Source organism: Oncorhynchus gorbuscha, linkage group LG07 (genome assembly GCF_021184085.1).
Source record: "Oncorhynchus gorbuscha isolate QuinsamMale2020 ecotype Even-year linkage group LG07, OgorEven_v1.0, whole genome shotgun sequence".
In the NCBI taxonomy this organism is placed as follows: Eukaryota; Metazoa; Chordata; class Actinopteri; order Salmoniformes; family Salmonidae; genus Oncorhynchus; species Oncorhynchus gorbuscha.
The window spans coordinates 57,139,907-57,154,770 of record NC_060179.1 but is presented as its reverse complement, the minus strand read 5'-3'; the positions used below and the strand labels follow the sequence as shown (position 1 = coordinate 57,154,770).

General features: G+C 41.4%; 1 protein-coding gene across 4 annotated transcripts in view; it reads right to left on the bottom strand.

The window, feature by feature from the left end:
• Positions 1-2,656: 2,656 nt before the first annotated feature.
• The window catches only part of ca10a (carbonic anhydrase Xa), a 345,076-nt gene continuing 332,868 nt past the window's right edge, over positions 2,657-14,864 (bottom strand). For 2 of the 4 annotated variants that reach the window (XM_046356874.1, XM_046356876.1), the window contains 5 exons: positions 12,016-12,088; positions 10,243-10,397; positions 5,194-5,368; positions 4,754-4,826; positions 2,657-3,580 (listed from right to left, as the gene is read on the bottom strand). In XM_046356874.1, coding sequence (XP_046212830.1) covers positions 4,792-4,826; positions 5,194-5,368; positions 10,243-10,397; positions 12,016-12,088 — 438 coding nt within the window. In that variant the 3' untranslated portion in view covers positions 2,657-3,580; positions 4,754-4,791. The remainder of the gene's footprint in view (positions 3,581-4,753; positions 4,827-5,193; positions 5,369-10,242; positions 10,398-12,015; positions 12,089-14,864) is intronic. The other 2 variants (XM_046356875.1, XM_046356877.1) reach the window with 1 other exon arrangement.

The following is a 14,864-nucleotide window of genomic DNA, read 5'->3' as shown; positions in this document are numbered from 1 at the left end:
TATCCCTAGTGGTGCTTCCCCCAATGTCTGTTTTTTAAGGCCTTACATTTTGAGTGACAAGACATGTGAACTTTCTGGTTGAAGACACTTCAGTTTCTTTACTTCTGACTTTTGTGAGGGTCTTTAATGACTTTATAAGAACGTATAACTATTGTTAAAAAAAAAGTGAGACATCAACAGAGCTATGCCAGAAAAAGTTTACATTTTGGCAAGGATTCAATCTGATTTGGGAATTTGGGACAATGCGCCATTCAAAGATCACTTCCGATTGAGACTACATATGCAGCGTGTGGTCTCCAGGCCATTCCAAAACTTTAAATGTGTCGATTTTTAGCCATTTTCATGTAGACTTGATTGTGTTTTGGATCATTGTCTTGCTGTTTGACACAGCTGCACTTCAGCTGACAGACGGATTGCCTGACATTCTCCTGTAGAATTCTCTGATACAGATCCGAATTCGGAATTCATGGTTCCTTCTATTAAGGCAAGTTGCACAGGTCCTGAGGCATCACACTATTACCACCATTATTGACCATTGGTATAAGGTTAGCATTTTTCTGACTAATACACTTTTTGGTGTCATTGTGTTTGAAGGAAGAACTGCAATAGAAGTCCAAAGGACCACCACCATCTTCTATCCATCATCATGGGAGTCATGACTGTGTCTGTTCTTGCCTGTGTCCTTCTCACCCTTCTAGTAACTGGGGTCCACCAAAATCCCCCATGATCATCATTGTGATACCCTAATGGTCAATCCCGTTTGAATCCAGTTTATTTTGAGTTGGCAGATGGTATTTTCAACTGACTGTTCTAATCTGTTAGTTGTGTTGAGCTAGGGATTTAAAATACCTTTTTTTCTCTCTCCAGATATCTGTCCAAGTGTGTGTACTGGACCTGATAGCAAGATACCCAATTGCTACCGATTGGTGCAGAACAAAATGGGATGGCAGCAAGCATTGGTAAGTGTCTCACTTGCAGAGCATCAAATTATCAAATTACCTCCATTTACAGTGACGTTTTGAAAGTGAATTGAAAATAACAAAATTGGTCTTCCATTTAGAATTACCTGTTTTTTTATTACATCTACTGATCAAATTTCTACATAGTCAAAGCTTGTACAAAATCAATGTAAACATGGAAGTTAGCTAGCTGCAGTCTACAGAATGAAAGAATAACAGCTTCTTCTTTCCATGGTAAAGCAGACCCAGAACCTCTCTGCTTATACCTGGGTAGGACTGAATAATATGGCGCAGGTAGAACTGAATAATATGGCGAAGGTAGAACAACCTTCACACTCAAATAGCACTTTCGCAGATTGGTCTTATTTCATATCTCTTTGATTTGGACATGAGATATGTTACTCCTGCCCTCCAACAAGAAGTTGATCACTTTGAACTGTTCTTCTTGACAGGAAGGGATGTTTGTGTGGACTGATGAATCATCTGTGGAATGGTTCTGGTCCAAAAGTGTCAAAGCTCAGCAGTGGGGGAGAAGACTGTGGCACTGAACTCTCAGGCAGGTCAGTATTACAAACTTGTTCTTGCATGGTGACACTTAAGCGGGGATTCAAGCCTTAGAAGGCTGGGATTCAAACCTTAGAAGCTGTGAACAAATACATAATAAGCAGTGAGTGTATAAACACTGTCAAACTTCAAAGTAACATATTGGTATCTGTCATTTTCCTATCTGTCTCATTCAGCGAAGTGCTGTAGTTATTCTTCTGTTGTCTTCCTCTGGGACTAACAAGGTCATTGTCCTCTACAGGGGCTGAGGGCTTCGATGACAAGTGTGAGTGGCTGTACCTTAGTCTCCGTGAGATTCGCTACAGGTGAAGCAGTCAAAGATGACAGAGGAGTCCAACACCATCCACACAGAGTGAGAGAGCAAAGCGATTTTGCCAACATACTCGTGATTTTATTTTATGTTATCGCACGCAAACTCCGTTGAGTTGTTTGAGGATAAAAGTGATATAATGGTAATTACATTATCATTGGTTGCCATTTTCAATTGTAACAGAAAGTTAGTCAGGTTGATTCTACAATTGCATTTTCAATCTTGCCTTCTTTATGTAACTAGCCTTAAGCTACTAACCATTGAGGCACCCACTAAAGGTTTCTCCACAGTTCAATCCCCTTACTAACTCACCACCGACTGTTTATCTAAGAACACAGATAGGATAGTGTTGCATGTACAGGTAAAATTAGTCTCAATACTCTGAGGGAACATTGTTAATGGTTTGCCTATTTTGTGGAATATTGAAGGAATTGGTGGAAATGTTGCATCCTGATTATCCCTCAATGATTCCATGCCCATCTCTTTGAATAAAACCTTTCAGCATTAACCTTTCTAAGGCATGGCCAATCTGTTTTACATATCACTGTATAATTTCCTATGCACTAGCTTGATTGCTAGGTGTCTGGTACCTTGTGTAAGACATCAGACAGAAATATGATACTCACAGCACGCACAGCATCAACAAGGAGGGGGGAGGACGTATAGCTTCTTGCTGTAGTTGAGACCGGTCTGCTCGCTCACCAATGTGCACAGCTTATCCACGTTAACACCATTGAATAACTTGGCACAAAGCCCGGTACATTAGCAACAATGTAATAAGCACATAAAAACAACAGTGTAAAGTGAAGCATATTTTCCAAAGTGAACTTTCCAGACACATTTATTGGGCTGATAACATTACTCAAACACAGTGTATGACCATTGTAAACAATAAAACTGAAAGAAAAGGCTTCAGCTCAGAACTGCTTCCAGAATTCAGTGTGCCAAGCGTTTAAAATACTCAAGTTTTGTCATCTCTTTTTTTTAAATCCTCTTAATATATTTTTAAATGTTTTTGTATTTTTCTTTTTCAGCAGTACTGATAATAATACTATGTACAACAAAGGCCGAGACACGCATCGGTTCATCCCTTAGACAGAAGCTCCATTTTCCTTTTGTAATGACCTACTGTTACAAGGCAAGAATGTAAGGTCTCGCTCTCTCGGGTTGTTGCAGTCGGCATGCCTTGTAGGTGATGACGATGCAGCTATGAGCCTTGCATACCTTCTCTGTCTGCACCACTAGGGGCAGTGTCTTGATAAGTCCTTAAGACCCCCCCCCCCCCCCCCCTGGTAGCAAGGTGTCTATGTACAAAGGCTAAAAGTCCCACTCAGTTCATGTGAAGAGGCTTTACGAAAGAAATGCTTCCGTGTTTTTTTGTATGTTTTCAACTATTTTTTTTTATCTCCCAAAAAAAGTATCAGTATCAAAACGGGTTTCGTAATAGATATATTTGTACTGGGTGGGTGTGTGAGCATGTGTTGGACAAATAGTTGTCGATGTACGTATGAAAAGTAGTAGTCTCTTTGCAAAGCAACGCAAAGTATTTTACTTGGTTATGTTCAGTTTCTTTTTTTCTCTTTTTACATGAAATAATCTTAGATGGGATGCAGCCTTGGTCGGACTCCAGTCGTTTTCTTCCTTCTCTCGTTCCTCTCTCTCTCTCTCTCTCTCTCTCTTTCGGTCTGTCTTTGACTCTTGTTTCTGTGCTCATCCAAGGGAGACTACTTTAGCAGCCACTCATTCACTGAAAGAGAGGAGAGGGACAGGGTGAGAATAACACAACTTTACTGTATATGCACTTTACACAAAATACACATGTAGCATGGAACCCTTTCTATCCTGGCTACCCAGCAGCTTCTATAATATTCATCATAACATGACCATACATTGTTAGGATTGAGACCAGAATGCATTGTTAGGATTATTATCAATAAAATAGTATACTCTAGCGGAAGACACAATTATGCATGTAAATGAAGTAACCTTGACCATGAAACGCTGAACATGTCATGTGTATATGTAAAAAGTGTGGGAGACATTTCTATTAGTAAATGGTCAAGGAGTGTTTTTATTTATGTTATTCCCAGCACCACAGAGATACAGTGCGGTGGTGTCCATTTGACTGGCTGAGACTCCACTCAGGGAGAGTGTCTCAGGGAGAGTGTCTCAGGGAGAGTGTCTCAGGGAGAGTGTCTCAGGGAGAGTGTCTCAGGGAGAGTGTCTCAGGGAGAGTGTCTCAGGGAGAGTGTCTCAGGGAGAGTGTCTCAGGGAGAGTGTCTCAGGGAGAGTTGGGGTATGCAAAAAAACACATTTCCAATTCACTTGTGTGAATTAGAACAAATATAAGCACCCACCAAATTCTTATTATCTTATGTTAAAATTAGCAATGTATGCTAAATAACACAATTTCTGCAGTATCTGTTAGCATTCTGCTAGCATCCCAATACACATTTCCCATTCAATTAGCCCACTGACCTAGCTGTGAGGGGGCTGAGTTTCCTCTGCCTTCAAGGTTTAACCTTAGATGAATAACCAATTAGATCCATTTCCCAATTTAAATGATACTTTATTCCCCTTCTGCCTCACCTTGGAGATATTTACATATTTAAACAAGTACAACTAGTGTAATTAAAGACGAGACAGCCTTGCTGCTATTGTACTGCTTCTGTTTACTCTCTGGGGGTGGTTTGGAAGGGTACAGTAGTGTGTGTGTGGGTAAATGTGTGTGGGTAAAAGTGTGTTATGTTGTGTGTGTGTGTGTGTGTGTGTGTGTGTGTGTGTGTTTCAATCTCTCAACAACTGCTGCACAGAATAAGAATTTCATCTGAGAGCGAGGATAAGAGGATAAGAGAAAAGAACAGTCTGGCTACATTACAGTAGATCCTGGAAAAATAATACAATGAATAATGGGGGTTACCTCTTGCCCTCACTGTATTTACGCTTCAGGTGTAAAATTCACATTTTGTGCAGCAGTTGCCCAGATATATTGGCTGAAACAGAGGAGAGGAGATGGTAAACAGACTGCATGCAGAGTCCCTAAATAACACTGAGATGCTGAGCTGGCTTTGTAGTTATGAAGTAGGGCTCACACATTCGGCCGTTCCAACACTTGTGTTGGAAATATTGCTATAATATCACTATAAGTAATGTACAATTACTTTTTAAAATCTATAAAATGTAAGGCTTAAGACCATGCTTCAGGTAGTTAATACCTTTGAGGGCCACAAGCAGACATATGGAAAATGACCAAGGTAAATGTCCATGACTCCTTCACCGACATTTTGTATATGTCTGCTAGTCGGACATAATACATTACTAACAAAATGGCGGTGGCGGGTGGACTTGAGCAGTGTTTACCTCGGTACTGGAGCTTCTGGGCCCTGTTGTTGGGACAGTCTTTGCCCTGCATGCTGAAGTTGATGTTAGTCCGGATGCAGCGGTTGTTCAGCGGTTGAACCGGGCGAACGTTGTCGCTCATACTCAGGAAGATCTGAGACGGCTGGTTCTGACTCAACAGCCGTAAGGAGTGCATCTGGAGAGGAGAGAGGAAGAGAGGGAAGGGGGATTCATGAATAAAAAGAGGGGTAAAGAAGATGGAAAAGAAGAATAAGTAATGGAAGTAACGAGGAGAGGAGAGCAATGCAGAGCAGAGCAGCGCAGAGGAGAAATAAAAAGAAAAGAAGAGAGTGGAACAGAAGTTAAGAAAAGGGACATTATTTCAGTATTATTGGGAGAAAAATAAATGTGAAGGAACAGAATTGCTGTCCGACAGTCTTATGTACACTCTTTAAAAAAATGGCTAAGTAGAACCATATGGTGGAACCCTTTTTAGTGCTAGGTAGAACCCTTTGCAGAGGGTTCTCTACCTCACTGTTACTCTACCCACAAGCAAGCATAGAAGGCCCTCCCTCGTCCCCCAATTGGAAAATCAGGTCATAACTCCGTACTCCTGCTTTCTGTTTAAAAGCAGTAGCCCAAACAGGAAGAATCTGAGACTCGCTCTGTTGAGAAATGGTCATCAGAATCAGAGATTATGCTACAGGAGAGATTATGCCGTTCATCTGTACAAACAATAGTACGCAAGTATTAACACCATGGGACCATGCTGCCATCATACCGCTTAGGAAGGAGACGCGTTCTGTCTTCTAGAGATGAACGTACTTCGGTGTGAAAAGTGCAAATCAATCCCAGAACAACAGCAATGGACCTTGTGAAGATGCTAGAGGAAACAGGTACAAAGTATTTACATCCACAGTAAAACGAGTCCGATATCGACATAACCTGAAAGGCCGCTCAGCAAGGAAGAAGCCACTGCTCCAAAACCGCCATAAAAAAGCTAGACTACAGTTTGCAACTGCACATGGGGACAAAGATCATTATTTTTGGAGAAATGTTCTCTGGTTTGATGAAACAAAAATAGAACTGTTTGGCCATAATGACCATCGTTATGTTTGGAGAAAAAAGAGGGAGGCTTGCAAGCCGAAGAACACCATCCCAACCGTGAAGCACTGCGGTGGCAGCATCATGTTGTGGGGGTGCTTTGCTGCAGGAGAGATTGGTGCACTTCACAAAATACATGGCATCATGAGGAAGTAAATTATGTGGATATATTGAAGCAACATCTCAAGACATTAGTCAAGAAGTTAAAGCTTGGTCACAAATGGGTCTTCCAAATGGCCAATGACTCCAAGTATACTTCCAAAGTTCTGGCAAAAGTCATGGTATTGGAGTGGCCATCACAAAGCCCTAACCTCAATCCTATAGAAAAAGCCTGCGCGAGCAAGGAGGCCTACAAATCTGACTCAATTACACCAGCTCTGTCAGGAGGAATGGGCCAAAATTCACCCAATGTACTGTGGGGGAAGCTTGTGGAAGGCTACCCGAAATGTTTGACCCAAGTTAAACAATTTAAAGGCAATGCTACCAAATACTACTTGAGTGTATGTAAACTTCTGACCCACTGGGAATGTGATGAAATAAATAAAAGCTGAAATAAATAATTCTCTCTACTATTATTCTGACATTTCACATTCTTAAAATAAAGTGGTGATCTTAACTGACCTAAGACAGGGAATTTTTACTAGGATTAAATGTCAGAAATTGTGAAAAACTGAGTTTAAATGCATGTGGCTAAGGTGTATGTTAACTTCCAAATTTAACTGTATGTTCCAAGAGTCCGCCGTTAACATCGAAAAGCTAACTAAAGTGCAGGGCTACCACACACAGGGCCATCACAGACAACGGCTGAGGACAGGAACAAGTACAATAATTCCTGCTACGACCTCTGCAGAGTCATCCAACGAGCAGAAAGACAATATAAGAATAAAGGGGAATCTTATTACGCAGGCTCCGATGCCAGTCGCATGTGACAGGGGCGACAGTCCCTTATAGATTACTAAGGAAGACCCAGTCGTGATCTGCCCAACGATGCCTCTCTACCAGACAAATTCAACACATTTTATGCACGTTTCGACAACACCACCAGCACCATAGCATGCGTGAGGGCCCCCAGCGAACCAGAGTACTGGGTGATCTCTCTCCCCGAGGCTGATGTGAGTAAGGTCTTTAAATCAAGTCAGCCCTCGCAAGGCGGGACTGGACGGTATTCCGGGGCACGTTCTCAGAGCATGCAGAAATCAGCCTGTCCTTGTCCCAGTCTGTAATCCCCATGATTTAAAATGACTACCATCATTCCTGTTCGCAAGAACTCTAAGGCTTCATGCCACAATGACTACCGCCCTGTAGCGCTCATATCTAATCAGAATGGTTATCGCAACTCTATCATCCCAGACACCCTAGACCTACTGCAATTTGCATACTGTCCCAACAGATCCATAGATGACGCAATCTTAATTGCACTACAGACTGCCCTCACCCACATAGATAATATAAGTGAGAATGCTGTTCATTGACTACAGCTCAGTGTTCAACACCATTGTCTCCAAGCTTTGGACCCTGTGACTGAACACCTCCCTCTGCAAATGGATCCTGGACTTCCTAACTGGCCGACCCCAGGTAATGAGGGTAGGCAACATCACCTCCGCCACGCTGACCTTCACCACTGGGCCGAGCTCCCTGACATCCAGGACAGGTATCAGGCGGTGTGAAAGGAAGGCCCGGAAAATCGTTAAAGACTCCAGCCACCCAAGCCATAGACTATTCTCTCTGCTTTCGCATGGCAAGGGGTACCGGTGCAACAAGAATGACACCAACAGGCTGCTGAACAGCTTCTATCCCCAAGCCATAACATTACTAAATAACAAACAAAATGGCGACACAGACTGAGTTGACCCTTGTATTTACACATTATTCTGCATAGTCTCAATGCACAATTACAGGACTCCACACACTCACGCACACTGACACTCCAACACACATAACATGCACACACATTTATACCGACACAAACTCATATAAAATCTTCATTTACGCTGCTGATACTCTGTTTATCATACATCCTGATGCCTAGTCACCTTACCCCTATACATATCTACCTCTATCACTCCAGTATCCCTCCACATTGTAAATATGGTATTGAAACTGACCCTGTATATAACTTTTTACTTTGTTGTGTTCTTCTTATTTGTTATTTTTTATTTCTTGTGTAATTTTGTTCTACCTTGTGCTTATTTCTGCATTGGGTTTAGAGCTTGCAAGAAAGGCATTTCACTGTACTTGTTTGTGCATGTGACATTAATTAAAACTTCTCATTTATCTGCACATTTTTTATGACAATACATTACATATATCATAAGGCCTTTCTTTCTAGGCCTAGTTATACCCTAACACAGTGGTTGGAAACTCCTGGTTTACAGGCCACACCAGGCTTGCAAGTCACATTATGCTGGCTGAAGTCACCTCAGGCGGCTGAATAAATTTGGCTTGGCACCTAAAACTCTCACAAACTTTTACAGATGTACAATTAAGAGCATCTTGTCAGACTGTATCACCGCCTGGTATGGTAACTGCACCACCCGCAACCACAGGGCTCTCTGGAGGGTGGTGCAGTCTGCCCAAAGCATCACCTGGGGCAAACTACCCACACTCCAGGACACCTACAGCACCTGATGTCACAGGAAGGCCAAAAAGATCATCAAGGACAACAACCACCCAAGCCACTGCCTGTTCACCCCGCTGTCATCCAGAAGGCGAGGTCAGTACAGGTGCATCTAAGCTGGGACCGAGAGACTGAAAAACAGCTTCAATCTCAAGGTCATCAGACTGTTAAATAGCCATCATAGGCACATTAGAAGCTGCTGCCTATATACATATACTTGAAATCACTGGCCACTTTAATAAATGGAACACTAGTCACTTTAATAATGTTTACATATCTTGCATTACTCATCTCATATGTACGTATATACTGTATTCTATACTATTCTAATGTATCTCAGTCTATGCCGCTCTGACATTGCTCGTCCATATATTTATATATTCTTAATTCCAATCCTTTACTTAGATTTGTGTGTATTGGGTATATGTTGTGGAATTGTTAGATATTACTCCTTAGATATTACTGCACTGTCGGAGCTAGAAACCCAGGCATTTCCCTACACCCGCAATAACATCTGCTAAACACGTGTATGTGACCAATACAATTTGATTTGAAAGTGTTGAAAGTGAAAGTGTTGTGTAATTCCAATTGGAATCCAACCGAAGTTAGGATGTGCAACCATTTAAACTTTTAATTACCCGCAACCTGCATTCAGAATGACTGCTAGGATAGAGAAGATTAGAGAAGATAAATCATATAAACTGGAACTACCATCTCAGTAACGGGTGCAATAAGTCCAAATACTAACAGATTGGATTAGTTTATAAAAATGCAAATGTTATTTATCTTTGTGTGGCATAAGATTAACCAACCAATCACTGTCCATGCAACAATACGGATAATGAAACAACCAATTCTGAAAATGAACCTGCAATAAAGCATACTTGGAAAAATGATGGGTGTGGATTTGAGTGTTTTTCTCTAGAAAGAGTAAAAATTACACAATTACACTCATCTCTGGTTATTACACCACATACAGAGTTAGTTCACTCAGACTCCCTGCTATTCTCCTATTCTCTGCTCAATAAAATCACAGAAAACACTTATTTGAAAGACAGAAATGGCAAAGATATCAACTATGTCAGTACTGTATATGTAAAATTGGAATACCTGATTCTTGTAGAAATATTCCCATAGGTACAGTTTAAAACATTCTCACATATATCTTTTTACATTTAGCAGATTACTCAAACTCCTGATGTTAAATTTTAAACATTGAGGTAAACACACTTTATTTAAAAAATGGTTCTTAGGATGAAAACAGTTCTTGGTAGAACCCTCTCCCTCCTCAAAGAACACTTTTTTCTAAGAGTGTATCTAAGCAGTAAGGAGCTACTTCAGAGACGGACCTGCATCCGTGTGATGTACACTGGCTTGTTCATCAGGATCCACGTGGCCGTCTCAAAACACGGCGGGATGGTCATGGACCCGTCGTACGTGATGAAACTAGAGGTTTCTGGGTAAATCTCCTCGATGTTCAGGCCCGTCAGTAGATACGCATCATCTGAAGATGGGCAAGATAGACAGGTCAGAATTCAATAAAACATCTTAACATGTCATCATTGCAGATTTCTTCAGTCCTGGGCCTGGAGAGCTACAGGGTAAGAATGCTTGTGTCCTAGCTCAGGTACAACCCAAGCACTTATTAGTTGAATTCGATGCATTTGTTCTCGGCTGAAACAAAACCCTGCACCTTCTGTGGGTCCCTAGTTGCAGAATTGTAGAACACTGTATTGTAGACTTGTATCAATCACATTTCATGTCCTCTCAAGCTAATTTTGTTTTGAATTTACATTACATATTTGTCTTCCAGTCTCAAAACACATTACATTACATCCACTCTAACCAGTGTGTTTGTCATTTGCATGTACACGTTTTGCAGATTGTTCATTTCACATTGAGCTGGTTTCCCTCCAACTGCTTGACAGGCTGTTGGTATAGCAGACTGCATCACAAACCCCTTTTATGCAAAGTACTTCCCTCGTCAGGAATGTAATTAGAATTACTGCATCTCTCTCTCGCTCTCCCCTCCTCGCTCTCTCTGTCTGTCCATCCCTCTCTCCATTATTCTCTCTCTCTTTCCATCTCTGTCACCATCTCTCTATCTCTCCACACTCCGCTAACACACTCTCAATATGTTGTCATCTGTTGTGGTTTCAGTTTATAATAAATGGGAGCCAACTGCACTTTGTTTGTTGTGACGAGGTCACAGTAGCTGCTCCCTCTATGCTAATGTAGACTGGCACTAGGACTTTAGATGCTATTCACATTCATACAGCGTATCTATCTAGACTAGAACAACAAACATCAGCATGCTCACCAGCCCCTACCCTACAGGTAAGATACAGACATCCTGAAAGGTAAAGAAAAACAAAAAAAGCCAATCCTTAATCTGTGAACATCAATCATGTTCTATTCCATTACCACCTCACTAAACCTGCTCCTGCAGTCCTGCTACTCCCGCTCCGCTATCACACATCTCTGGTAGCCGTGTCGGCATTAATAATTCCATTCGGATGCTGTGTGTGTGGGTGTGCATGTGTGTGGGTGCGTGGAGAGGGATTTGAAAATGACATGGCCTGGGCAAGCAGAGCTGCAGGCTTAGAGAAGGGTATACCGGAGGACTCCTGAGGTTGAAGGGGCGGTGTGTACGTATATATATATATATATATATATATATATATATATATATATATATATATATATATATATATATATATATATATATATATATATATATATATATATATATATATGTGTGTGTGTGTGTGTGTGTGTGTGTGTGTGTGTGTGTGTGTGTGTGTGTGTGTGTGTGTGTGTGTGTGTGTGTGCGTGCACATGTGTGTGTGAGTTTATGACAGCTTCTGAGAACTCCAATCCACTGGGGGTCACTGTGTTTATTCAGTCTCTTCTCAATCCCATTAATCCAATTATAGGCCTCTCTTTTCAACAGTTGCCCCAGGTGATCTCAGCAGCCATTTCCAATATGGCTATCCAGCAGCCCTGGTTGCCTCTGCCTGGTAGCCTTCTGGAGGAAGGACCTGTCTACTGCAGATTCTGTTGCTACTCTTTGACTTTCCAATGTGTTTTCCGTTATAGTCCACATGTGTAATTCTACTTACTTTTATATGTTATTCTTGTGATGGTGTCCCTGTTCAACATTCGATTCAGGAACGCATTTGAAGTCTCCGCAATCTGGAATACAATAGAAGAGAGTCACTGTTACAGGCTTCGGTTTTTCCATTTATTTTTTAAGGTTTGACTTTAGCACGTACTGTATATCACTTTAGCAGGTTGGGCGCACCGATTGGTGTCACCTTGTTAGTTAGTATGTGTTACACCTGTGCTGGCTTGTCCATCACGTTAGTCGGAAGGCGTTTCACTTGCGCTTGCCCAGGTGATATTTAAGAGTGGCTAGGCCAGTGCTCAAGTTGTGTTGATAGATGTGGAGGGTCAACACCTTTACTTAGCTTTATTTTTTTAGGGAGTGGATCAGCTTTAATATTGCAAATAAATTGTGGCTTCTATCAATGTAATTGTCTGCATCAGTTCCAATCCCCCGTATATATGTATGTGTATGTATATGTGTATATATATACAATATATATATAATATACAGTACCATTCAAAAGTTTGGACACACCTACTCATTCCAGGGTCTTTGTTTTCTACATTGTAGAATAATAGTGAAGACATCAACACTATGAAAAAACACATATGGAATCATGTAGTAACCAAAAAAGTGTTAAACAAATCCAAATATATTTTATATTTGAGATTCTTCAGAGTAGCCACCCTTTGCCTTGATGACAGCTTTGCACACCCTTGAATGAGTAGGCATGCCCAAACCTTTGACTGGTACTGTATACTGTATATTGTATATATTTTTCCTCTATTTTTCCCTAACCTAACTCTCCTCCCCTAATTGGAGTAAAGTAATGGGCAACAACACTTAGGCTTAGACTTCCAGCTCATACATACTATATACATTTTATGGACAGTTACAATAGTTATCTTCTGTTTGTTTTTAGTCCCATCCTTCAGCTCCACTCAACCCCTCTCATCTATCTCAGAACACCATCCAGTTTTGTTTTCTATTTTCAACTGTGCTGTTTCACAAAAGCTTTGAAACTTTCTATTCTCATAATTTCTACAGAATGTAATTTAAAGAAGCATTTTTGCTAAGAGTAATATTATATTATTGATCGATTGACTATGACTTTTCAGACTATGCCCAGTAGTGCTATTTGCAGAGTTAACTCCAGGTAAATGTTGCAATTCCTGAACATTGTTGCAATTCCAGCCATTCCTGAACCTGAGACCAAATACAAGATACATATGGACAGGACCAAAAACGAATTATCTACGGATTCTGTCTCTTCGCAGCACAATGTGTAGAGCTGGGATGGTTGTACTTCCCATATACAGTGGGGAGAACAAGTATTTGATACACTGCTGATTTTGCAGTTTTTCCTACTTACAAAGCATGTAGAGGTCTGTAATTTGTTTATCATAGGTACACTTCAACTGTGAAAGATGGAACATAAAACAAAAATCCAGAAAATCACATTATATGATTTTTAAGTAATTAATTTGCATTATATTGCATTACATAAGTATTTGATCACCTACCAACCAGTAAGAATTCTGGCTCTCACAGACCTGTTAATTTTTCTTTAAGAAGCCCTACTGTTCTCCACTCATTACCTGTATTAACTGCACCTGTTTGAACTCGTTACCTGTATAAAAGACACCTGTCCACACACTCAATCAAACAGACTCCAACCTCTCCACAATGGCCAAGACCAGAAAGCTGTGTAAGGACATCAGGGTTAAAATTTTAGACCCGCACAAGGCTGGGATGGGCTACAGGATAATAGCCAAGCAGCTTGGTGAGAAAGCAACAACTGTTGGCGCAATGGAAGAAAATGGAAGAAGTTCAAGATGACGGTCAATCACCCTCGGTCTGGGGCTCCATGCAAGATCTCACCTCGTGGGGCATCAATGATCATGAGGAAGGTGAGGGATCAGCCCAGAACTACACGGCAGGACCTGGTCAATGACCTGAAGAGAGCGGGGACCACAGTCTCAAAGAAAACCATTAGTAACACACTACACCGCCATGGATTAAAATCCTGCAGCTCACGCAAGGTCCCCCCGCTCAAGCCAGTGCATGTCCAGGCCCATCTGAAGTTTGCCAATGACCATCTGGATGATCCAGAGGAGGAATGGGAGAAGGTCATGTGGTCTGATGAGACAAAAATATAGCTTTTTGGTCTAAACTCCACTCGCTGTGTTTGGAGGAAGAAGAAGGATGAGTACAACCCCAAGAACACCATCCCAACTATGAAGCATGGAGGTGGAAACATCATTCTTTGGGGATGCTTTTCTGCAAAGGGGACAGAACGACTGCACCGTATTGAGGGGAGAATGGATGGGGCCATGTATTGCGAGATCTTGGCCAACAACCTCCTTCCCTCAGTAAGAGCATTGAAGATGGGTCATGGCTGGGTCTTCCAGCATGACAACGACCTGAAACACACAGGCAGGGCAACTAAGGAGTGGCTCCGTAAGAAGCATCTCAAGGTCCTGGAGTGGCCTAGCCAGTCTCCAGACCTGAACCCAATAGAAAATCTTTGGAGGGAGCTGAAAGTCCGTATTGCCCACCGACAGCCCCGAAACCTGAAGGATCTGGAGAAGGTCTGTATGGAGGAGTGGGCCAAAATCCCTGCTGCAGTGTGTCAAGAACTACAGGAAACGTATGATCTCTGTAATTGCAAACAAAGGTTTCTGTACCAAATATTAAGTTCTGCTTTTCTGATGTTTCAAATACTTAAGTCATGCAATAAAATGCAAAATAATTACTTAAAAATAATACAATGTGATTTTCTGGATTTTTGTTTTAGTGTCCGTCTCTCACAGTTGAAGTGTACCTATGATAATAATTACAGACCTCTACATCCTTTGTAAG